A 26,119-nucleotide genomic window follows, 5' to 3' on the forward strand; every position below is an offset into this window, starting at 1 on the left:
AGTAGGGGCCAAGCTGAATGAATCACTTTGCCCCCTATCATGCCCTGCTTTCCCTTCACTAGTTTCTGTTCAGGTTATTCTCCTACCCTGGAATATCCTCCCTAGCTCATACTCATCCATCAAAACAAAACTCAGCCTTTCTCAGCTTCTCACATTCTGCCTATTCTGATTTCTCCATTCAGAGGATTTTATCCCCTGAATGACTGATGTCACAATTCCAACTCTGAAAGCAGTTCAGTTGTCACTCTACATCAGTGGTCCCCAACCTTTTCACCACATAGGACGGGTTTTATGGAAGACAATTTTTCCACGGACCAGCGGGGCGGAGGGGAGTGGTTTCAGGATGATTCAAGTGATTACAATTATTGTGCACTTTATTTCTATTATTATTGCATTGTAATATATAATGAAATAATTATACAACTCATCATAATGTAGAATCAGTGGGAGCTCTGAGTTCGTTTTCCTGAAACTAGACTGTCCCATCTGGAGGTGATGGGAGACAGTGACATATCATCAGGCATTAGATTCTTGTAAGAAGCCAGGAACCTAGATCCCTTGCATGTGTAGTTCACAACAGGGTTCCTATTCCTATGAGAATCTAATGCAGCTGTTGGTCTGACAGGAGGAGGAGCTCAGGCAGTAGTGCTAACGATGGGGAACAACTGTAAATACAGATAAAGCTTCACTCACTCACCTGCTGCTCACCTCCTACTATGTGGCCTGGTTCCTAATAGGTCATACACCTGTATTGGTCCATGGCAGGAGGTTGGGGATCCTACTCTACATAACTTCTCTAAAATATGACAATTACCACTTCCTCCTTGAAGCATTTCTCATCCATCCTTGATTTAAAACAGAATTGTTTTTGTATTATAAATTATACAGTATATGTTCATTGTAGAAAAAAATTAAAAACACAGACAAGATTAAACACAATCCCACTGCTTCCATATCCAGTGTTTAATAAAATTCTATATTCTTTCATTATCAAAAATTCATATATAATTACAAAAGATGGAATGATGTAAATGTACTTAATACCACTGTATTCTTAAAATGATTAAAATGGTAAGTTTTATGTTATATACACATTACCACAATAAAAAAGATTAGGCGGTATGTACTGTTTTGTAACATTATTTTTCATTTAGTAGTCAGTAACACATTTCTATGACATTTCTAGTCCTTAGAAGTATTTTTAGTGGTTACACTGTATAGCAGAAATTCTCAAATTATGGTCCAGGTACTCTTGGAAGTTCTTGAGACTCTCTTGGGAGGATCTGCATGGTAAAAATCATCAGAGTAATACTAAGATGTCATCTACTTTTTTCACTCTGATTAATTTGTGAATGTATAGTCAAGCTTTCCAAAATATGGCAACAGATTTAACACAGAAGCAGATATGAGAATCCAGTTGTCTTCTATTAACATTAAGCCAGTTGTTAGAGCTTGGCAAAAACATAAAACAATGAGATCTTCTCACTTTATTTTTTTCATTTAAAAAGTATAGTTATATTTCATAAATGAGCCAGGTGCAGTGGCTCATGCCTGTAATCCTAGCACTTTGGGAGGCTGAGATGGGTGGTGGATCAGCTGAGGTCAGGAGTTTGAGACTAGCCTGACCAACATGGTGAAACCCTGTCTCTACTAAAAATACAATTAGCTGGGTGTGGTGGTGGGTGCCTGTAATCCCAACTATTCGAGAGGCTGAAGCAGGAAAATCACTTAAACCTGAGAGGTGGAGGTTGCAGAGAACTGAGATAGCACCATTGTACTCCAGCCTGCGTAACAGGGCAAGACTCCATCTCAAAAAAAACCAAACAAATAAAAAAAACCAGAACAAACAAAAAGCATTTATGTTAAAATGATTATTTTTAAATAGTGATAAATTCATACTAAAACTCTTTATTTTTCAGTTGTATCTATAGGTCAATAGATATAGCCCACAAAAATTAAATTTCTTTGTGTTCTCAGTAACGTTTAAGAATACAGTTGGCCATTTGTATCGGTAGTTTCCACATCTAAGATCCAACCAACCTAAGATCAATAATATTTGGGAAAAAGTGCTTCTTTACTGAACATGCACAGAATTTCTTTTCTTGTCATTATTCCCTAAACAATACATCAACTCTTTAAATAGCATTTACATAGTATTGGGTATTATAAATAATCTAGAGATGACACAAGAGCAGAAAATCAAACACCGCATATTCTCACTCATAGGCGGGTGTTGAACAATGAGAACACATGGACACAGGGAGGGGAGCACTATACACTGGGGTCCGTTGGGGGGAAATGGGGGAGGGACGGGGGGGTGGGGAGGTGGGAAGAGATAGCATGGGGAGAAATGACAGATACAGGTGAGGGGACGGAAGGCAGCAAACCACGCTGCCATGTGTGTACCTATGCAACAATCTTGCATGTTCTTCACATATACCCCAAAACCTAAAATGCAATTTAAAAAAAAGTTAAACATAGATTCAACATATGACTCAGCAATTCCACCCCTAGGCTTATACCAAAGAGAACTGAAAACACATGCCCATCTCAAGGCTTCTACAGAAATGTTTATGCTGTTATTACTCATAATAGCCAAAAAGTAGGTCCAACCCAAATGTCCATCAACCAAAGAATGGATAAGCAAAATGTGGTTCATACAATGAAACATTATTCAGACATAAAAAAGAGTGAAGTACTGATACATGCTGCAACATGGATGAACCTTCAAAACATAAGCTAAGTGAAAGAGAGACACAAAAGAACACATATTATGTGATTCTATTTATATAAAATGTGCAAGAGTTAGAGGGAACTTCATAGGCAAGAAGAAATTTAAAGTGACTATTGACAAAGTGGGAGAAGGGCACTCAGATAAAAGGGAAAATGTTAGCAGAGATACGAAGTGTGAAACGACTACATTTGAAATAATGTGGTTGTGATATAGCTCAGATATAGGATGAAGACCCATAGAAGTGTAAGCCAGGAAGGCAGGCTTAGCCAGATTTTTAAAGACCTTTGAAGACCTTGAACTTTACTGAACAAGTCTTCTTTGGTTTTATATCACTTCCATTGTTCTGCTTTTAAACCTCTTTCTATTATATATTATTGCTAATCATGTATATGTTTGTCTCAATTAATGTTCTGGTAGACACCCAACAATCTACACCACGCCTTAGTTCTGTCTGGCCCTTCTGGGCCCAGTTCATACATGCAGTACCTGGCTGTGTCCAATAATAATTTGTTATCTTTAATTACTGAAATAAATCCAGCTGAGACCACAAGAGTCCAGATATACTTGATGATCTATATGCTACTAGAATGATCTGACAATATGACAATAAATTTCTTTACCATTACTTATCTACCATTTCATCAACTACACGTACTAGAAACAAAATTAGAAAAAAAATTTTAATTGAAGTTTGGATTCCAGTAAAATGTCAAAACTCAAGTAGTCATAGCAATTGTACTGAAGGGCAGATTTTGGTAAATGAGTAGAGAACAATTTGTTCTTTAAAAATCAAACTACTGAGGGAAATATCAGAGACTTTCATTTGAAAAAGAGACTGAAGTTAAAGCCTAGAAAATATTTTTAATAGATAAGTTGCTTATATGAAATAGTTTATCTAAGACCTTGGGATATTTTTCATGGGAGCTAGCGGCAGTCAAGAATAAATTACAAAATGGTCTGCTGCATGCAAAGATACAGTTAGATATTTCTTGTAATCCAGTTTGAGAGGTTGGGACCCTTTTTGAGTCTACCTTTCAATACATCTTTCTTATGAAAGACAGAAAGTAGAAACATCTCAAGAAATGGCAGCTCTTCAGGGGAATTGCATGCTGAAGCTCATGCTGTGCTTTTCACAAAGCAGCCTGAGACGCTCCCTCATTCATATGGGTGCCGCTGAAGCCGCCCCTGCAGTGGGCTATGATATTTGGTGATTTTTCAAATTATATTGTACATGATATGATTATAAATCTTGTATCTAAGAATGCTTGCTTCATTTCAGCTTCAATAGTCAATTAAAAAACTCTGAAACTTGGCTCCAAGTAGTAGAAAGTGAAACACTGTAAGGGAACAAACACATGTTCAGGAAGTAATTGGAGTGCCCTTTATGAAGTACAAACACAGGATAGTTATGACTGCTTTTCTGGCTGGCTGGACTTCAGAAATGAAGTCAGTCATATTTCATTGCAGATTAGATACGCTGAAGGGCAATGGTTACAGTTAATGTTGTCAAATGTTGATTCATTATTAATACTGCTGAAACTTTGATTCTCATGAAATACACTATTGTAATACATTATTAAATTATACAGTGTTCTTTGACAAGTGTCACAAGGCACACACTTTCTGCCACAAGTACAGAGAGCTGCATAGAAATATTATGAGCCTTGTAAAACAATGGATTTCTCCCAGATAGATGTGCAGCACATTTACTGACAGACATGTAACAGGATGGACAGAGACTGTGCAGGGACAATGAGAGTACACGGCTGTCCTGACTTCTGTAGCATCTCTAAGGGTGTGCAATGCAGGGTTTCCTTGGGTCAGTACTTTCCAAGCATCACAAGAGAGGAAACTGACACATTAAAAAATGCAATTATTTTAGAGTCAGACTTCAATCTCTAACCTAGGTCTAGCTCAGCTAGATGAAGAAAGGTCAGTGCTCTCATCTGACAGTGGCATTCAAATTCAAATCCTTGGGCACACATAACAGTATCACAATAACGACTAGGGTAGCAGCAACTGAGCACATCCCCCTCGGTACTGGAATGAACACAAAGGAGACCTAAGACACAGTCTCTCTCCTTCAGAACTAACTCATCATCAGGTTGGAATGAATATATAAAAACATGCTTTTTATGTGGGAAAGGAACTCAAGGTAGAAATCAGGTAGGAAATAATCAGAAGACCTATATTTAATCTCAGCCTGAAACTATAATAACTATATGATCCTTTATAATTCATCTAACTCAATAAATATTTGTGAAATGAATAACCTTTTCAGAATCATGGGTTCTTCATGCAAGGTCGTTTTGCAGATCTGAGATTACTGTTACAGGGCTGACTGACAAAAGTGTGATGTAGCCAGAAAATGTTATGTATAGGGTTATTATAATCTGTAAAGCAAATATAAAGACAAAATATGATACATGATCAGATCTTGAAGAGATTATCTGAAACCAAGATAGTCCTGGAAAGTATGGGTTCTCGGCCGGCTCTAGGTATGAAAGAAAGACAAGCACAGAGGTGGACAAAAGACACCTGGAGAGATAGGTAGAGGGCAGAGCAAGGGGTCCCTTGTAGGCTAGGCACAAGTAAGCTACCATATAGGTCTGAGCAGGAGCAGAGTCTGTTTAAACTCCAGTGTCTGTGGAGATGGTAAGGAGTGAGGAAGCTGTGGGGCCAAATAAAGACACTGAGCGGTGAGGTTGTCAAAGAGTATTTTGGAATTGGCTGGCTATGCCTGGATGATAGGGGTAAAGAGGAGGGGAAGGGTTTAGGTTATCTGAGGGACTGGGAAGACATGTCTGCTAGTTAGAGTGACATGAGTGAGACTCAGCAGAGAATTCTGAATGGGAAATACAGAACCAGAAGCCATCACATAGAGTTAAGAGTTGAAGACAGAGGCAATGGAATAATTTGTGTGATGAGCACGAATCCAGTAATATTAATGGAATGGATAAAATGTAATCATTTTCTAACCACAAGGTGATGGAGACCTATATTACAGTTGAGATCATGAGGAAAATAATGAGACAAGCGATGTTGGAGACACTGAAAAAAAAAAAGAGACAAGGATTGGTGACTGATGACAGAAAAGCATTTGAGTCTGATGGTTGGGAGAATGAAATATAGAGCAAAGTTGAGAGAGAAAAATGAGAATGAGTTATGTTTGGGCATAGTGAGTTTAAGGTACATCCTGAAGTGTAGACTGTCTGGCAGCACTGGAGACTTAGGCCAGAGCTCAGGCCCGAGATACTGATTTCTGACTTGTTCCTTCTGTGGCACTAGATTAGCCGTGGAAGAAACAACAGACAGACAGAGAGCAGATAGCCTAGAAAGGAGACTTTGAGGACACTGCACTTCAGACAGAAGGGCGAAGAAGGAAGGAACATCACAGCAAGAGGAGTCAATACAGGAAATAGGAGAATTTTCAAGAATCTGTGAAGTACCACAATACATTTACTATAATGAAAAAATATTTTTTTAAAAAAGTGAAAAAATGTGTGAGATGCATTCCTGGGTAAATACATAGAAATAAGCCCAGAAGAACACATAACCAAACCTGTAATAGCAGTTACCCCTGGGGGAGAAGGGAGTGAATTAGAATCGTGAAGCCAGAGAATCAAAGGGAATTTAGCCATAAGTGATGTATTAAATTTTTGAAGAAGAATGTATTTCCTAGATAACAAGAAAGTATTAGGAAAAGGAATAAATAGATAAGAAAGTACTTTTAAAACAGAACAACTCTCATCTGAAACACACTCTCCCATGGTAAGATTTATTTTTAATATACATTGCAAAGTAATTTATCATGATTCCCCCAATTATCTATCAAATTAAGAACACATCTGTAAGAAAAGCAAAGACATTTTCTTTAACTCTGTATTCTTCGTACTATTTTAGATAAATATTTGACATAGTGGTAGCTATTTCTTTACAGAAAATAAAAGCATTTAATATTAATCTCTTTATGAGACCCCTGAGTACAAAACTTTCATTAATTGTTAACTTATCTATGGTACCTTGAAAGGCCATGAACTTCTGCTGACACTCAAACCTAATAACAATTTTCCTGGAGTCACAGAGGTTGCTTTAATCCTCGTAGCAAGCTGGTTAACCTTTCCGGTTACAAACAATGGAACTATGATTTTTTAAATGAAACTTCTGAGATGTTTCAGCTTTTTTTTTCTGTTTTAATGTCTGCCTGAAATACTGATTACTTCAATAACTTTTGATTACGGTACAGTAAGCTACAATTTGGAATCCTGCCAGGATGAAAAAACAAAGAGCTTATCCCCCTCTGCCTCTCCCTCCTTAGGAATTATTTTTCATGAGAACCTGATCTTTATTCCGCCACCATGCTCTGATGTAGTCAAAGAAAAGCATGAAGGACAAAACCTCTTCAAATGTAACAGACATTAACTCTCTCTTCAGATAGCATTAACTTAGTAACAATGGCTGTATTCTAGCATTTTGTAATAAAGTGGCATTCTTGTTAAAGAAGAAAACCTAGACAATACCATACAGGACACAGGTATAGGCAAGGTCTTTATGACTAAAACACCAAAAGCAATGGCAACAAAAGCCAAAGTAGATCAATGGGGTCTCATTAAACATAAGAGCTTCTGCACAGCAAAAGAAATTATCAATAGAGTGAACCGGCAACCAACAGAATGGGAAAAAATTTTTGCAATCTACCTATCTGACAAAGGGTTAATACTCAGAATCTACAAGGAACTTAAACAGATTTACAAGAAAAAAAAAATCAGTAAGTGGGCAAAGGATATGAACAGGCACTTTTCAAAAGAAGACATTTTTGCAGCAAACAAACATATACAAAAAAGCTCATCATCATTGGTCACTAGAGAAATGCAAATCAAAACCACATTGAGATACCACCTAACACCAATTAGAATGGTGATCATTAAAAAATCAGGAGACAATAGATGCTGGGGAAGATGTGGAGAAATAGGAACACTTTCATACTGTTGGTAGAGTGTAAATTAGTTCAACCATTGTGGAAGGCAGTGTGGCAATTCCTCAAAGATCTAGAAATAGAAATACCATTTGACCCAACAATCCCATTACTGGGTATATACCCAAAGGATTATAAATCATTCTATTATAAAGACACATGCACATGTATATTTATTGTGGCACTGTTCACAATAGCAAAGACTTGGAACCAACCCAAATGCCCATCAATGATAGACTGAATTTAAAAAATGTGGCACATATACACCATGAAATATTATGCAGCCATAAAAAAGGATCAGTTCGTGTCCTTTGCAGGGACATGGATGAAACTGGAAAGCATCATTCTCAGCAAACTGACACAAGAACAGAAAACCAAACACCACATGTTTTCACTCATAAATGGGTGTTGAACAATGAGAAGACACGGACACAGTGAGGGGAACATCATACACTGGGGCCTGGGAGGGTGGGAGACTAGGGGAGGGATAGCAGGTGTTGGGGGAATTGGGGAGGGATAGCATTAGGAGAAATACCTAATGTAGATGACGGGGCAATGGATGCAGCGAACCACTGCCATGGCACGTGTATACCTACGTAACAAACCTGCACCATCTGCACACATACCCCAGAACTTAAAGTATGATAAATAAATTTAAAAAAAAATAAAACACATCCCTCCTCACTTCAACTTTTTTTTACATTTGTATTTGTTTGAATCACTGAGGTATATTTTACATATCATAAAACCTACCTATTTCTACAATTCAGTGACTTTTAGTAACTTTCCCAAGTGATACTACAATTTAAGACTGGGACAAATAATAAATTATTAAGTAGAAGATTTGGAGAAAGATTTTGCCGGCTCTGTGTATTTTGTACACATACATACCCATTTTTTAATTTAAAATATATGAACTAGCCAATAAGTTGTTCTGGTAAGTAACTACAAATGAAAATAGCTTCATAATTTCATATTTGAAATAAAAATATGATTGTTATGTTACACATTAAAATAATTTGGTTACTTCAAATATATAGAAAGAATTTGAAATTTAGTTTTAAATTTATTTTAATTATCTCCAATTATCTTTTGATAATTTGTGTCACAAGGAGTTAAGTCAAATTAAAAAGTAAACATCTCTTCACAGATACAGTAGATCTATGGATAGATGCGGGAAGATCGACTGTATCTTGAAAAAGTTTGTGTGTGATGAAGGTGCCAGGTTAAACATGAATGATGTTGCTGTATCTAGACCTTTAAGGCTGTCTGGCTCTACATTTAGAAACTAGAAAGTTGGGCCAGACATGGTCGCTCACGTCTGTAATCCCAGCACTTTGGGATGCTGAGGCGGGTGGATTGTTTGAATTCAGGAAGTCGAGGCTGAAGTGAGCTGAGATTGTACCAGTGTACTGTAGCTTGGGCCACAGAGTGAAAGCCTGTCTCCAAAAACAAACAAACATACTAGAAAATATATAAGACATTTATAAATTCAGCTATGGATTTGTTTTAACTGGGGATAATATATGCCCACGGGAAGAACAAATAGTTGCTACAGCAATGGTTAGCTGTGCCTTCTCTCCATAATCTCACTTCTTGATTTTGATCTCAGAAGTACTGATTCCTTCTCAAAAAGGAGGCTCTTTTCTTGTTAACTTTAGAAGCGAAAAACTCATTTTCATTTTCTGATTGGATGAATAAAAATGACATAAACAACAAATATTTAAATTTTTTTTTTCTATTTTACTTAAGGCTTTCTTGACATTAATTCTTTACAAGGTAATTTGGTAAAATAACATTGACACTAGCTCTTGTCACCTAGCCACTTGACTCAGGTTTTTAAACTAGAGAAGAAAACTGCAAAGAGGACTAGCATTTTGTATCTGTGCCCCTTGTTCTTTTCTTAGCTATTTCTCATAGGCCAAGGCTAATTCTTCCACTGCTTATGACCTTCCCTCTCTGCTGTGCAGAAGGTGCATCGCCTGGCACAATTTGCTCACAGAGGTTATATTGCGAAAAGTGTCCTTGGGGTTGTATAACACCCAAGCTGCCTTACACAAGATGTGACCACATAGTCTCTGGATTCCCTCCTGGAGGTCCTTGTTCTATTACCTCCTAGCTTGCAACATCAGCTCTCCACTGGCTCTGCCCCCCTACCTACATTTGATTCATTAAAATATTTAAATACCCCAGATGTGACACAATAAACTCCAAGCCCTCCTGTGAGCAGTAGTCTATTCTCTCCCACGTCTTCAAGGAATGAAGACTTGTCCACATCTGCTCGTTCTCAGTAACTAACAGTGACTTCGTGAAGGCTCCTACCTGCACCGAATTGCTCCAACAGCCTGCTTGCTGGTCTCCCAACACCCCTTACTATTTCCATTCATCTTTCCTTATTTCTTTCCTTTCCACAGTTGTCATCGGGTTTTTGATAAGATACACATCTATTTATATCATTTTTCTAGTTATATTCTTAGAATTACTCCCTATCATTTTCAAGAAAAAAATCCAAATATGGGATATAGGTTTTCATGATCTGACCTATTTCGCTTAGTTGCTTGATTCACCTGGCCCTTCCCCTGCAGTCTACATTCTGCCCTGCAGATGTCCTGCATCCACTGTCACACTTGCAGTTCTCCCCCGAATTGTCCTCACTCCCCTGAATGTTCTCACACTTGTTGCTTTTTCTTCCAGGGGCACCCTTATCTCGATCTCCCTGCCTGATAAACTGTATGTGTTTTATACAGTATTTGAATTGTATTTTATGTTTCTATGTATTTTGAATTGTATTTTATGTTTCTCAAGAGAAGCACCTGAATCTTATGTATGATTTCAGTGTCTAGTACATAACAGGCAATGTAGTAATTGTGTCTTTAAGGCTAATTATTGACTTTTATTCATTCACCTTCTGTCTCCCCAAGTGGGAGATTTATGTCTTTCCAGTAACTGCCACATAACTAGATCTTAATAAAGATTAACATCTGTTGAAGGAACCAACACTGCAATTGTCTCCAAATTCTGCCTCTTCCAGTCCATCCTGCACACTGATGGAAGGTTACTTTTCCTAATATACCAAGTCCCCATGGTACCTATCACCTCCCTACCCAGCTCACACTTTCATTGGCTTCTTATTACCTCATGGACAAAATACAGGTTCTCCTATTTCTGTTCTTTTGCATTTGCTATAATCTCTGCCTGGAATCCTCTTTCCTTGATTTTTACAGACTTTCTTCTCCTCTTTATGTCTCAGAACAAGCTTTCCCTGACTACTCAAACTAAAATGATCTTTGCGTCAGTCTGTTATATTAAATTGTTACAATTTCTTAATACTTTTCATTTATTAGAGCTGAAATTATCTTCTTCGCAGTCTTGTTTTCTATCATGTCTCTCTATTGCTTTCCTCATTAGAATGTACGATTCCTTAACACAGGGACCTGACTGGTTTTGTTCATTCCTCTGCATCTCCAGTTTTAAAGCAGTACCTGGAACAAGAGGTTAACCACCCAAACATTTGTTCAACAAATGAAAGAATGAAAAACTACTTGAACCAGGCATTCAAGATCCTCAATGACATGGCCTCACTCCACCTTTCCAGCCTTATCTCCAACTAATTCCAGTTTGCAATTTCCAAAATACTTGTTATACCTCCTAAATAAGCATACCTACAATACTCTTGTCTTCTTTCTCTTCCTACTAAATTATCTTCATCATTTAAATTACCTTCATCAGATCCAGCTCAAATGCCATGTCTTCTATAAGGCAATACAAAGTGGCAAGATCCTTATTACATTATTTCTCTGTTTAATGTCTTCTTTCAATTTCCTGGAGGATTTTTATTTTAAAAATAGGTTATAAGGTCTATATTATTAAAATGAAAATTTGTATAATTTCTAGAATTATAGAAATTCTAGTAGTAAATAAGATTCAAGCTAGTAGTAAATAAGATTCAAGCCCGAATTTACCTATTTTAAGAAAATTGTGGCCAGGTGCGGTGGCTCATGACTGTAATCCCAGCACTTTGGGAGGCCAAAGTAGGTGGATCATTTGAGGTCAGGAGTTCCACACCAGCCTGACCAACATGGTAAAACCCCGTCTCTACTAAAAATACAAACAAATTAGCCAGGTGTGGTGGCACATGCCTGTAGTCTCAGCTACTTGGGAAGGTGAGGCAAGAGAATTGCTTGAACCCAGGAGGTGGAGGTTGCAGTGAACGGGGATTGTGCCACTGCACTCTAGCGTGGGTGACAGAGCAAGACTCTCTTTCAAAAAAAAAAAAAAAAAAGAAAAGAAAAAGAAAAGAAAGAAAGAAAAGAAAATTGCAGGCCTTTTTCTTCAAGTGCACCGGAGAAGTCTGCTTTCAGTTATAATGTGCAACATAATGGTTAAAAAGCAACATTCAAAATTGGTTTGTGAGAGCTGGTTCTAGTGACAGCTTTGATCTCTAAATTGCAGATAATACCTTCCATTGAACACACTATGAAAAAGCATCCAAAAATAACAATTCAACTTTAACTATGAGCCTGACATAACTACTGTTGATTAAATCACTTGTTTCAATCCAGAAAACAAAACAACTAGAATGCTTCTGTGATAAGAACTATTAGTCAGAAGATTCTTAAAACATAGAGTGAATTTTAAATATTTTTACTGATCTAAGTCCTGTTAACTCCAGTGGTAGATCAATGCAGAAACACCTATATATGTGGGCCTAAACATTAGAGCAGATAATGCAACATGGACTGTGTAAAGAAAACATGCCAACCTGGATGCCAACTTGGCACTATGAGCATCCTCTGTTGAATTCATGTCTTCCAAGCAGGATTTTCTATGACTTAGCCACAGGCTGAGCTGAGGAATGCCATCGGAAAGCTCTGGTCGCGGTACTCTGTGGGCCTGAATAGATCCCTCACTCCTGGACTTTGGGATCTACAAGAAAAAAGAGGGGTGGAGGAAAGCAAGATAAATGTTAAAGTCTTTCAAATTAAGTTTTTGAAAAAAAGACAATTTATTCCAACTTTGCAATAATCCAATTTATAACACCCCAGAGAAATATCAAGCTAAAAATGAAATTTAAAATACATATAAAAATTATATAGCAAAGGGCACAGGGAAGGGGAGATACAAGTATTTCCAAGGAGAACATCAATCCTTCTATACCCCATGCCCTACTCAGACGATTTCTATTCTGAGTGAAATCTTCCCCAGGCCCACCCATCCTTATAATCATTCTATTTAGTGAGAAATGATGGGAATATATCAGACTGGCAACTTCGGTTGAAGGAAATAAAAAATAGTTGGAAAGAGGCAGGAAGAAAAAGAGCTAAGAACCACTAGAATAAAGGATGCCAATGAACCACTAGAATACAGGATGCCAATGTCTGAAAGGCATTCAGAAATATTTACTACCAATAAGCAAAACATGAATCTGCTGATTTGTAGGGCAAAGTAAGACCTGATAAGTTTTTGTTTAAGGTAATGAATAGGAAAAATACGAGCTTTTAGTTTTCTTTTATCTCTGAATGCATGGGCAACACATGTCCCCAGTGAATCCTGGGGTACTAACTTCTCAGACCATATCTAAAGTTATACTTCCTGTAGCCCTCAAAACACCCTCATGTTCTCTTATTTTAGATCAGAATAAATTTGAATACAATCAATATTCTTTTCCTTTAAAATGTAAAAAACATGCCAGAATTGTAGGAAACATGTGAAACCTCGGATCAATTGTATTTCGTGTACTCGAAGCTTTTTCTTGTCTCTAGGATTTTTCCCATGCTTGTCCTTACATCTGGAATGTCATATGGTCATCCTTGGCCCAGTCAACTGCCTAAACCCAAACCAATCCTAACTTCCTTTGAGGCTGAGATAACTTCAGTGGACTTCAGGTCTCTCTCTTATCCAGGCTGGAGTAGTGCAGTAGCATGATCTTGGCTCACTGCAACCTCCACCTCCTGGGTTCAAGTGATTCTCCTTCCTCAACCTTCTGAGTGGGTGGGATTACAGGCATGCACCACCAAGCCTGGTGGCGTATTTTTTTTTTTTTTTTTTTTTTTGTATTTTTAGTAGAGATGGGGTTTCACCATGTTGGCCTGGCTGGTCTCTAACTCCTGACCTCAAGTCATCTGCCCACCACAGCCTCCCAAAGTGCTGAGACTACAGGCTTGACCCATAGCACCTGGCCTTAACGTCAGGTCTTAACGACCTTTCCAAACTCTGAATTTCCATAATACCCTACCACATAGTCTACCCTTGATTACACATTGCCTGATACCTTAATCTGAGTTTTCACGTGTTTCTAGGTCATATGGCCTCAGTGGGTTCTCAGCAGATAGAGGTTATAGTCTCCTCCTATTATTATTTATTCCTTTCTCTCTCCTTCTTCTTCTGAACATTTTTACCATAAAGTCTAGCAAAGTTTTGAGTCCATTAAGAAATATTTATTATGAAACAATCCACTTGTCAACCACAAGGTATTCTTAAGACATTAACTATCCTGGAGGTTAGTCAAACAGATAATCTTTAAAAGTAATGTGTGATTATGAATATAAATATTGAAGAAATTCATCTCTATGAAGATTACATAAAAAGTTATGTATAAATATATACAATTATGACTCATCAATCAAAATAGCATTAATTTGCAAAACCCAAAAAAAAAAACACATGCAAACAAAATATATGAGCATAATTTGTCAAAAAGGTAAACTTAGGATAGAGCAAAGTGAATACTCAATAAAATTTAGTTTTTATTATTATTGTCATGTAAAATTTGCCCAAATCTGATGACTGCCAATTAATTTTTCATGACATTTCTTTGTAGAGCATTCTTAAGCAAGGATAAAATCAGGAAAGCAAGGACAATTTTATTTTAAATTATAAACTTACAAAAACACTTCTGTCGTCCATATTTGCCAAGATTATCTTTTTATTGACAAAAATTATATATATTCATCCTATACAACATGTTGTTCTAAAATATGCATGCGCTATGGAACAGCTAAACAAATAATCAACACATGCATTACCTCACATACTTTTTTGTGGTAAGAAAACTTAAAATCTCTCTTAGCAATTTTCAAGAATACAAAGAATACTTTGTAAAAGAAATGTTAATAGCAAGAACATGAAGGTATAAATATATGCTATTATATATTTCATTAAGGAGCTCTTTTTGCATGTGATTATTTGTCATAAGAGTAGACATAAAAATCAATAAAAACACTGAAAATGCAGTAAGATTTCAAACTAATTAGCCAAAAATCTCACATTTGGACTTAGTTCCTTGCCCATATTAAAGCAAGCACAAGGTTAGTTGTTTGGAAACATTTCATAGTGTTAAAATAAGGAGACTGTAATGGTTAATATTGTGTCAACTTTATTGAAGGAAGAAAAGTATTGTTCCTGGGTGTGTCTGTTAGGGCGCTGCCAAAAGAGATTAACATCTGAGTTAGTGGACTGGGAGAAGCAGACCCACCCTCAGTCTGGGTGGGCACCATCCAAGCTGCCAGGGCGGCTAGGATAAAAGTAGGCAAAGGAACGTGGAAGGACTAGACTGGCTGAGTTTTCTGGCCTCCATCTTTCTCCCGTGCTGGATGCTTCCTGACCTCAAACATCAGACTTCGAGTTCTTAGCTTTTGGAGTTTTAGAATTACACCAGTGGCTTGCCAGGGGGCTCTTGGGCCTTTGGCCACAGACTGAAGGCTGCACTGTCAGCGTCCCTACTTTTGAGGTTCTGGGACTTGGACTGGCTTCCTTGCTCCTCAGCTTGCAGACAGCCTATTGTGGGATCACCTTGTGATCATTTGAGTCAATTCTCCTAACAAACTCCTCTTCATACACACATCTGTCCTATTAGTTCTGTCCCTCTAGTGAACCTTAAAACAGAGACATTTTAGGTTCAGTGATAATTTTGAGGCTCTAAATTCCATTTAGCCATTTACGTAAAGGTGAAATATTCTAGGGTAAAAAAGTTAATATACAGCTTATTCCATTCTGTCAGGTTACATTCAAATAGCCTTTATAATGAAAATCACCTAGAACTCAGATACCAGAAACGACATCAGCTATATTTTGTCTAAGAGTATTTTTGTGATGATCTAAGTTCTAAAAAAGAAAAACAAAACATAAACATGACGGTCATTAACCATGAACTTTAAAATATAAACTCATTACTTAAATATTAAAGTAATACAAAATCTGGGCTTGTGTATAGAATGCGAAAATGCCACATGCAGTTGATGAGAGAATGGGATTTTTAGGACAACAGTAGCTCTGTAACTCAGACTTCTAGAACTATAAAAGATACATGCACATTTTGAAGGCAATGAAAGTTTTCAAAGATGACTAATGCTATCTTCTTGAAGATGTACCTGGGAGACTACATTTCCACTATAGAAATGACTATAGGAAAAATGAAAATAATGTGATATAATTTTAAAACCTGCTGTTTCACTGATGGTGATTAACTTTAGTTCGAATGTATTGACTTTGAGGAAAAAGAAAAGACCATTTTCTTCCCCTCAGGTGGACGTGGGCTTCTCAGAAACACATGATTTGAGCAAAAACAAATTTATACTACTCTTGGCCTTTAAATGTAGGTAGAGAGGATAGTTTTATTTTGATGCTTTGGGTATCCATTTCAGATTCTATATATTTTAGTATTGGTGTACACTAACTTGGTAGTACTCACAGTTCCTTTCCATCACTGAATTATCTGAAGAGGAATATGGTGCCAGTTAGCCAAGGCCAAGGATACAGGTGGGCATGCTGTTATAGTCATTACAATGTGGTGTTTAAACCAGTGGTTCTTCTCATGTACAGCTGATTTTGTCTGGACACATTTTTGGTTGTCATGATGGGGATGAGGGTGTATGCTAGCGGAATCTAGTGGGCCCAGACCAGGCATGTGACTAATCCTTCCATGTACAGGACAGTCTGCCACACACACACACACACACAAAGAGCTATCTGGTTCAACATGTCAAGTAGTCCTAAAGTTGAGAAGCCTTGTTTTAGAGGGAACAGTAGGAAGAAATCTGTATTAAGGCAACATCTCTCTTTACACACTTTTCTTTTGTTTCTGTCTTCTCTTTATGCCCCGGGTACTTTAAGACATAATAAACAAACACTAGCTGTAAGTTTTGCACAAGTGGGCTGAGGAGACCATTTAGACCCACCTTGTCTTGGCAAGAGTTGCTAGTGGCTCCATGAGGCTCAGGCAAGCCCTGATGGGCAGGGACTCCAAATCATGCCAGCAGCTTTACTGTAATAAATGGAGTGAATGTGCTGGAGAGACCCACCTGCAGCCTTTCTCATAACACGTGGCTGAAGTAAGAAAATGGCCACAGATTGGGGATACAGACTGGGGAGGCCAGTTTTCTCTTTCCACTGTAGTTATAATTGATATCCACTAGCTCACACCACACTTTCTTTTAGTCATTTCATTTATTTGGTCATTTTGGTACTTTTGTACTTGAAGGTAAAAACTATAAAATACCCCAGACCACCTATGATAAATATTTTGCTCATAAGAATTCTGCCATTGGCTATTTGAGATGAAGATCTAGGTGTATGTTGTGTGATTTATGTGTACAACTAAAACACAAACAATTCCAGGAATCTCAAAAAAAAAAAAAGCACATTCCATGCATGTATTTGCAGGTGTGCAGTAGCTCTAATTGTGGCATTTTTTAAGGAACTTTAGTGTTTAAGATGCCATGAGAATAAAAACAAAGTAATATTCTTTGAGACAGTAAAATTAGAAAACATTCTCTTAAATCCTGGTGCTACTGCTGCTATAGTTAATAATTACTGAGCACTTATTCTGGTTCCAAGAGGTTTACATAAACCAGCGCATTTATTTCTCACAATCACCCAAGGAGTAAGGATCTGTTATTATCATTTGAAAAATGAGGAAACTGAGGCACAAAAAATTTGATTTGTTCCAATGAGTAGGTGGCAGAGTTAACATCAGAATCCAGATAGGCCTCAGTACCTGTCTTAATCACTAGTCTATATACTTGGTTACATGTTAAATGTTGGAATTGGAAGAATAAATGGCATTTTAAATGAAAGTCATATTACCTACCACAATGCAACCATTTTAAAAAATCTTTTTTGGGTATTAGAAGTTAAAATTTTCTTTTCTTAAATTTATTTTTCTGGCACCTGCTGAAGCATTCTACAATTATAGCCTTAGGAAAAAAAATTGAATTTGAGGACAAAACTAGATGGAAGATATGTTCATATTTTTATTTATAATAGAATGAAAATGTAAGCATTCTAAATAATTACTGTCACAGGTAAATTATGGCATATGCACATGTAAAGGATTACTCAGCCATTCAAAGTTTTAAATAATACAGTAAAGAACTTTTTATGACATATAATATAAGATGACCTAGGTTAGCAAATAAAAAAACGCATAAGGAGGTAGATATATGCCTCCAATAAAACAAGGATCATCATATTTAAAACACACAATAATTTGTTTTGAAAGTCAAAAAACAAATTGTCACAGTCAACACTTAACATATTTTAAGATGGTCTAATCTTTAAAAATTGAATAAGGAACTCATCATCAAAAAAAATTATGTGATACTAGGCATAAATTTACCCTGATAAATTTATGTGACTGAAAATAAAAAAGATAAAAAAGACATTAAAATATCATGCCTCAATCATTTAATTTTTATACATTGCCCTCACATAGCTGCGATGATACAATAGTAAGCAGTAAGTATAGTCTCTCTGCTTCATGGGAGAGTATAGAGTACAAATTATCTGCCATGCTAAGTGGATATGAAGTAGGAGGGAATTCATTTACTAGACAGTTTCTTTTCCTTTGTGGAAGGGTAGAAGTTTTCTCCACTTCTAAGTTTCTCCCCAGAAAAGTAACGTGCTTGTGAGTCAACTGGAGGAAAATTTAAAATAATAATTTAGTAAGCTATTATGAGACAGTATTGTTAGTAAGGAATTTTTAAAAGCTTAAGCATAATAAATTGATATTTTATCTCAATAAATAGATATTTTATCTTATGCTTAGGAGTCACCCTAAGCACTGTTCAGTTGCACTTGCATTTTGAAAGTACAAAAACTCTGAAGTGTGAACCAGGCATGGTGGCTCACACCTGTAATCCCAGCACTTTGGGAAGCCAAGATAGAGGGAATGCTTGAGATCAGATGGTCAAGACCAGCCTCAGCAACATAGTGAGACCCTGCCTCTACAAAATAATTAGAAAAAAAAAAAAAAAAAGGCAGGCCTTGTGGTGTCCACCTTTAGTCCCAGCTACTTGGGAGGCTGAGGTGGGAGGATGGCTTGAGCCCAGGAGGTTGAGGCTGCAGTTAACTGTAACCATGCCACTGCACTCCCATCTGCGTGAGAGTGAGACCCTGTCTCAACATCTCTTGCTCCAAAAAAAGAAAAAGAAAAAAAAAAGACCCAAACTCTGTGTTCTTTTCATGGACTCTTATTTTTTTAATCAGGTACTTTGAGAAGTGATTAGGAAATGGTAGAAAATTATACTCAAGGCTCAAATGATTATAAAAGATTGAGATAGAAGGATAAAAGGAGTAGCACTAATTTCTAACATTCAGACTTTCTAAAGAAAGTTCACCCGTCCTCCTCATTATCTTTGGCCTTTTCTCTCCTCCACCTGTCACTTGTATGGAAGACGGCAAAGCTTCTTACCTCTCTTTCACATTCATTAAATTCATAATTTTCATAAGAAGGAATGTAAAATTAACAAAGTACCAGAAAAGAGATGCTTAGTTCTGAATTTGCAAACAAACAAACAAACAAAAACCAAGATATACAGTTTTAATTTAAAGGCCACAAAAAACTCTGAGACAGAAAAAAGCCTTTGTTTTTGCTTAAAAAATGTTTCATTTAGATTTTCAAAGAAGAGATTTGTTTACTAAACTGCTGCTACTCTTCTCATAGATAATTTAATGAATGTCTTCTGTGCCAGCCATAGCACTAGCTAATTAATGCTCCAGGTTTTTTTTTTTTCTTCTGAGAAAATTATTAACATGCTTTAGGGAATATATATTTTTAGGAAGGGAGCAGTTCTTTACACATGCTTATCTTGTTTTATAATGGTAAAAATGAGACAATGTTAAACAGAGTTATAACTAATTAAAATATCATCTTGATCCAAGTTTTAGAGCAAGTCTGTATTTCAGCATAACTCAATTTAACTTTGTTAGAAAAATCACTCATATATGAGAAAAAACAAATTTTATACTTAAAAAAAAAAGTTTATCTTGAGGCTGAGCGTGGTGGCTCATGCCTGTAATCCTAGCACTTTGAGAGGTCAGGGCAGGCAGATCACTTGAGGCCAGGAGTTTGAGACCAGCTTGGCCAACATGGTGAAACCCCTTCTGTACTAAAAATACAAAAATTAGTCATGTGTGGTGGTACATGCCTGCAATACCAGCAACTCAGGAGGCTGAGGCAGGAGAATTGCTCGAATCCAGGAGGTGGAGGTTGCAGTGAATGAAGATCACACCAGTCCACTCCAGCCTAGGCAACAGAGTGAGATTCTGTCTCAGGAAAAAAAAAAAAAAAAAAAAAAAAAAAAGCTTATCTTGAAATATAAGAGATCAAATCAAGTGCAGGTTCACAGTGTGGCCCAAGCAAGTAACACCCCTTAGTTCTTTGATTTCCTCAACTCTGCCCCTCTCACCTCCTCTCTCTTCTGCAAACTGGAAAGCGCCATTCCAGCAGAAATGTTTGTCGGGTTTTGTTAACCACTATAGCCCTGCCTCACAGAATAGCACTTAGCAAGCAGTAGGTGACCATTAAGCATTTGTATAATGAATAAGAAACGAAATGATATCATCTACTTTCTTCCTAAAAACATTGAAATGTTATCAGCTGATATTATAAAACACATTAATTCTAAATTGCATAAACACTGCTCTTATTTTAGAACTTTCATTTATATTCAATTTCAAAATCTGTCACTTAAAAACAATTATGGTACAGTGATCACAAGTATCTGAATTTAGAGAGCATAAGAATTATTAATGTAAGAAAATGAGTCAAGAAACAACATTGGCTTTAACTATATGGCTGCCTGGTAGAGCCATCTGTCCTGAGACTTGGATTCAAGGAAGTCTCACCTTTTAGAAGCAGCTCAGGTAAATCTGTACATGGTAGTAGAGTGAGGTTCCTTATTAATTTTGACACAGTTCCATCTGCTATTTTACAAAATTATTTGTTCAATTATCTGACTTTAGGTCTTTTACCAGGAAACAACTGGAGCTAAAAGTAATTGTTTAAACTGAGTAGTGTAGCAATTAAGGTAGAAGAGTAAGAAATTTTCATTGTTAGTTACATAAAATTTTGCCGTGGAACATTTCATTTTGTATATTAATGTTCACAGTTTAATTATTCACAGTAGCCAAAACGTAGAAACAACTCAAATGTTCATCAACTGATGTACAGATAAGCAAAATGTGGTGCATCTGTAGCATGGAACATTATCAGCCATAAAGGAGTGAAGCTCTGATACATGACAGAGCAAAGAATCCTGAAAACATTATGCCAAGTGAAAGAAGGCGGAAACAAAAGGACATATATTGTATAATTCCACTCGCAGGAAATGCCTAGAACACGCAACTCTAGAGAGACAAAAAATAGATTAGTGGCTGCCAGGGGATGGAGGATGGGAAGTAACTGCAAATGGGTTTGGGGTTTCTTTTGAGAGTAATGAAATGTTCTGGAATTAGATATGATTAATGTTTACACAACTTGGTAACTATAGGAGAAACCACTGAATTGTAACCTTAAAAGAGTCAGTGTTACAGTATTAAATTATATCTCAATCAAGCTGTTACAACAAAGAGGAAGGAGAGATCGAGTGTGTCAAATGCCGCTGACAGGGCGAATAATGACATCTGAGAACTGACCACTGAATTTAGCAATGTGCTGTTTCATTTTGTAGTAGGGATTGATTAGAGTGGGTTCCAGGCAAAAGAAGAGGAAGTGAAAACAGAGATCTTAAATAATTCTTTTTTTGTTTTTTTTTTTTTTGTGTTCTTTCTCCTTTTAGAAGGAGGGCTTATATAATTTTTTTGAGCAGTTCTGCTGTGAAGAATAGCAAAGAGGTGATTGCTAAAGAGGGCTAAAGAGTCAAAGGAGAACTATTTTTCTTTTCAAATAAGATGGACAAATTACAGCATATTTCTATGCAAATAGGAGTGATTCAGTAGACAGACATCAAACTGATGACCCAGGAGGGGAGGAAGAAGGAGGAAACACTGGGGGAGAGAGTTCCTGTGTGTGTGAGAGGGGATGGGATCACGCACATGGGAGGGCCAATCTTAGGACCAAGTGCAGCCGGTCCAGGAGATGGGAAGGAAGAAGGATGAACACTGGGGCCTAGAGGCATGCAGTAGAGGGACAGGAGGGTGGGAGCAGGTGGATGCTGTCTCTTGATGTTCTCAGTGAAACAGCAAATGAGGTCATCCTCTGAGTGTGAAAGGATGAAGGAAGTGACATTGAAGGTATAAGGGCCAAGGAGAAGGTATGAAGGAGTTGTTTACAAAAGAGGAAACCTGAAGGACTTGAGGAGAAGGAGCAGGGACTGCCAGCATGAAGGCCCTTTTGAGGTTGAGAGTCAAGTCCTTAGACTGGGACCTCAGCTTAGCTGTGTGGGTTTCACCAGCTGCATTCCGCTTCTAAGACAGACAAAGAGTCGGTATAGTGTTTTTAGAGGGGGCTGGGACTTTAGGGTGGCAGATACTATTAGTTGCTTTATTGTGGTGCTGTAATAGCTTGTTGACACATATTGTCCTTATTAGAGTGAGTCATTTCCAAGTGTGTCTTTTTCATTTTTGTATTTCTGGCCTGTAAGTCTTGAACACAGAAGAGGCGAATAGTGAATATTCAAAATAGTATTTTCCCTATAAAACAAATTCAGTAATTCCATCGTTGCATCTTGCCCCCTCCTTTGCTGCCTCAAACAAACAGCCGTCAAATCCTTCAGACCAATGTACTTATAAATTATATATTATAAAACTATAACTAGTTTTTCCTTACAGGTTTCTTTATATTTAAGTGGAGCAAAAATAACATGTTCAAAAAATAATTGCATTCCATTTTTCTGAGTACTAATTAAATAAGTTTATCAAAGCACTAATCAAACATGAAAACAGCTTTTGATAACATGGTTAATTTGTTCTTAAAAATATTACCTCACTCTTCTAGCATAAATATTATGGGGAAAAAGTAAGCAGGCCAGATTTCTCCCAAGAATGAGCATTAATGCCTCAGGGAAGGAGGAGAATACTCAGGATTCTGTGCTGTAAGACTTACACTGTTCAGCAGTAGTTGACCTGCTGCTTCTGGAAAACTTCTAGAAAACATTCTTTCTTCTATGATTGTGAACAGTAAGTACCACAATCATCTGGTGATCTGATATAGCCACAAGTGAAGGTACATTTGAGTTGGGGGGAAGAAGCACCTCCCACATTACCTCAGTAATAGTGAAGGGATGTGGCATTGAAAGCTTCTTCTGAAGGTGCTGATTTGGGGAGCAGGACAGCACATTTGTATCTGTGTGTACTTGTGAATGTGTATTGTGAGCACGACTGCCAAAAAATGATTAAAGGGATAAAACAAATGCCATTTATTCATAATCCAAACTTTCTTTTAATGTAGGCCCTACTGTAAACAAGGGAAGCTGATGGAATGTTTTGCACTCCTTTTGCCAAACTCTGAGACTAATGAACCCTGTCCTCAAAGCCAGGTGGAAATTGTAAGACCAGGAGTCAGTGGGGTTTCCTCCATGAGGGTGCTGCTCATTGTGACAAAGCCATGAGGCATTACCAGGAAGAAACTGACTTTAAAACCTCTTTTTCTCTGTTGCCAGCTGCATGATGTGGAATAAGTCCCTTAACTTTTCCGAGGCTCAGTTGCCTCATCTATATAATGAAAAATCTATACCTCACAAGTTATTATAAAAATTAAATGACATCTTTGGAGGCCGAGGTGGGTGGATCATCTGAGGTTAGGAATTTGTGACCAGCCTGGTCAACATGGCAAAATCCTGTCTCTACTAAGAATACAAAAATTAGCTGGGCATGGTTGCACATGCTTGTAATCCAAGCTGCTTGGAAGGCTAAGGTGGGAGAATTGCTGGAATCCAGGAGGTGGAGGTTGCAATGAGCCAAGATGACACCACGGCACTCTAGCCTGGGCAACAGAGCGAGACTCCATCTCAAAAAAAAAATAAATAAATAAAAGAAATAATCCATGTATCATTAGTGCCTGGAATAGACTGGGCAGATAATAAATGATAGAAGAGTTATTAATTTTCATAATTAATAAAAATAATAGAAGACTGTAGAACTTAGGAAGACAAGTCCTTATCAAACTATCCTAGTGGCTTAATCTTAAATGGTATTATTCAAATTCAACAACAATTCAATTTAATAAGCATTTGTCAAATGACTATGACACACTGAGCCTTGAACTAGGTAGGCCCTGACATCATTAATGATGCTGGCTGTATTTTTAAAGAAGTAGTCTAGCAGGAAAACAGGTACATGGACTCCCACCTCTAGTAATAAGCATAACTGCAACAATAGCTAACTGTTGAGTGCTTACTATATGGTAGGCATCATATTTAAACATCTATCTATCTATTTGCATTTTCAATTTCAAAAACCCTATGAAACAGGTACTACTATTTCCATTTTAAAGATGGGAGAACAGAGATACAGAAAATTTTAGGAGCCTGCTCAAAGTCACGCAGATAGAAAGTAATGAGTCTAGGATTTGAGTTATGGCAATCTGATAACAGAAACAGCATTCTTAACTACTTTGTCACACTATCTCTTATACTTTTAAAAACATTGAATAGCAACAGATAGTTACTGAGCACTTACTACCTGTGAGGTACTAAAGATACAAGAGAGGATAAATTAGACTTGATTTCTGCACTCTAGAGTTTTTAGTATAATGGGGAAGACAAATATTAATCATATAATTGCATGAATATATACATATGAGCTATGATAAATGTTAGAAAAAACTTATAGGTGTTAAATAATGAATGTATAATGTATTTTTACGTAATGTGTATATATACAATGTTATTTGAATGCACGTAAGGCACATAACTAATTCTGCCACAGGCAGATAGATGTGAGGAAGGAAGGTTTCCAGATAATGAAAACAGCTGGACCAAAGGCATAAAATAAGAAATCTGAAATGACTGGGCATGGATGGGAATAAAGAGATGGTGGCAAGAGTTGAGACTAAAGGGTTGGTTTCGACTCGGATTGTTAAAGGCAGTGTATACCATGCTAACGGGCTTGACCTTTATTCGGTATTCAGTAGGCAACAAAGCATTTTATGACAGTTATTATGTCCATGACGTGGAGAAAAAACTAGGGCCAGTTTATGGACTGAAATTTGCCCAAGCACTAATCTTTGTTGATAAAACATAAGGCCCTGGATTACATACATACTTTTCATCCTGTATCTTTGATGCTCACTAAAGAGATCTTATGTAATGGACAATTATTAGTTGCTTTCTCAGTGCTCATGTCCCTCCTTCTTCTGTCCCGAAGCTCCAAGTTATTGTACACGTATTATGAACCACTTTTTTAATGTGTAAAAATAAATAAACAATAATAAAATTTATAAGGAAGTTTGGGTAAATCCATGAGTTGCTAGGCTAGTTAGCAGTATGTCATTCTACATAAATAATATAATCATTAAGAAAGACTTCTGACCGAGATATCACGGAAAAAAAAACAAACTGTTTTTCTTTCCTTTTTTCCTCTTCATTTAGCCAAAAAGATGGGCATGACAAATATATACATATATTTAAAAGCATTCAATAGCAACAGATACTTGCTATATTTTTAAAAACATTCAAGAGCCACAGACCAAATACATATATATTTGGTCTTAGTCCCTGGTTCCTGATATAAGATCTTCTAAAACCCTTGGATTGTGCAGTGATGAGTGTCTTTTTACATATTAATGAGATGATTTGAGGCTGAAAACCCTAGAGAGCTTCAGGATGGGGGCTGGTTGCCAGGGGAACTAACCATGTGATTAGAAGGTAGGAACTTTTAGACTCTAGGAAGGGGAAAGGGGCTGGAGATCGAATTCAATCACCAATGGCCAGTGATTTAATCAACTGTGCCCACCTAATGGAGCCTCCATAAAAAGCGTAAACCATAGGGTTTGGAGAGTTCCAGGTTAGTGAATACGTGGAGATGCTGCAAGGGTGGTGTGCCCAGAGAGAGCATCGAAGCTCTGTGCTCTCCCCCATACCATGTTCTAAGCATCTCTTTCATTTGGGTGTTCCTGAGTTGTATCCCTTATAATAAACTTGTAAACATAGGTAAAGTGCTTTTCTAAGTTCTGTGAACTGTTCTAGTAAATT

At 37.1% G+C, this 26,119-nt stretch overlaps 1 protein-coding gene across 12 annotated transcripts in view; it reads right to left on the bottom strand.

The window, feature by feature from the left end:
* FAM13A (family with sequence similarity 13 member A) overlaps nucleotides 1–26,119 on the bottom strand; it is a 367,080-nt gene that overhangs the window by 104,400 nt on the left and 236,561 nt on the right. For all 12 annotated transcript variants that reach the window (XM_010334789.3, XM_010334792.3, XM_074396438.1 and 9 more), the window contains one exon: nucleotides 12,472–12,635. In XM_010334789.3, coding sequence (XP_010333091.2) covers nucleotides 12,472–12,635 — 164 coding nt within the window. The remainder of the gene's footprint in view (nucleotides 1–12,471; nucleotides 12,636–26,119) is intronic.

This window comes from Saimiri boliviensis, chromosome 3 (assembly GCF_048565385.1).
Source record: "Saimiri boliviensis isolate mSaiBol1 chromosome 3, mSaiBol1.pri, whole genome shotgun sequence".
Taxonomy (NCBI): domain Eukaryota; kingdom Metazoa; phylum Chordata; class Mammalia; order Primates; family Cebidae; genus Saimiri; species Saimiri boliviensis.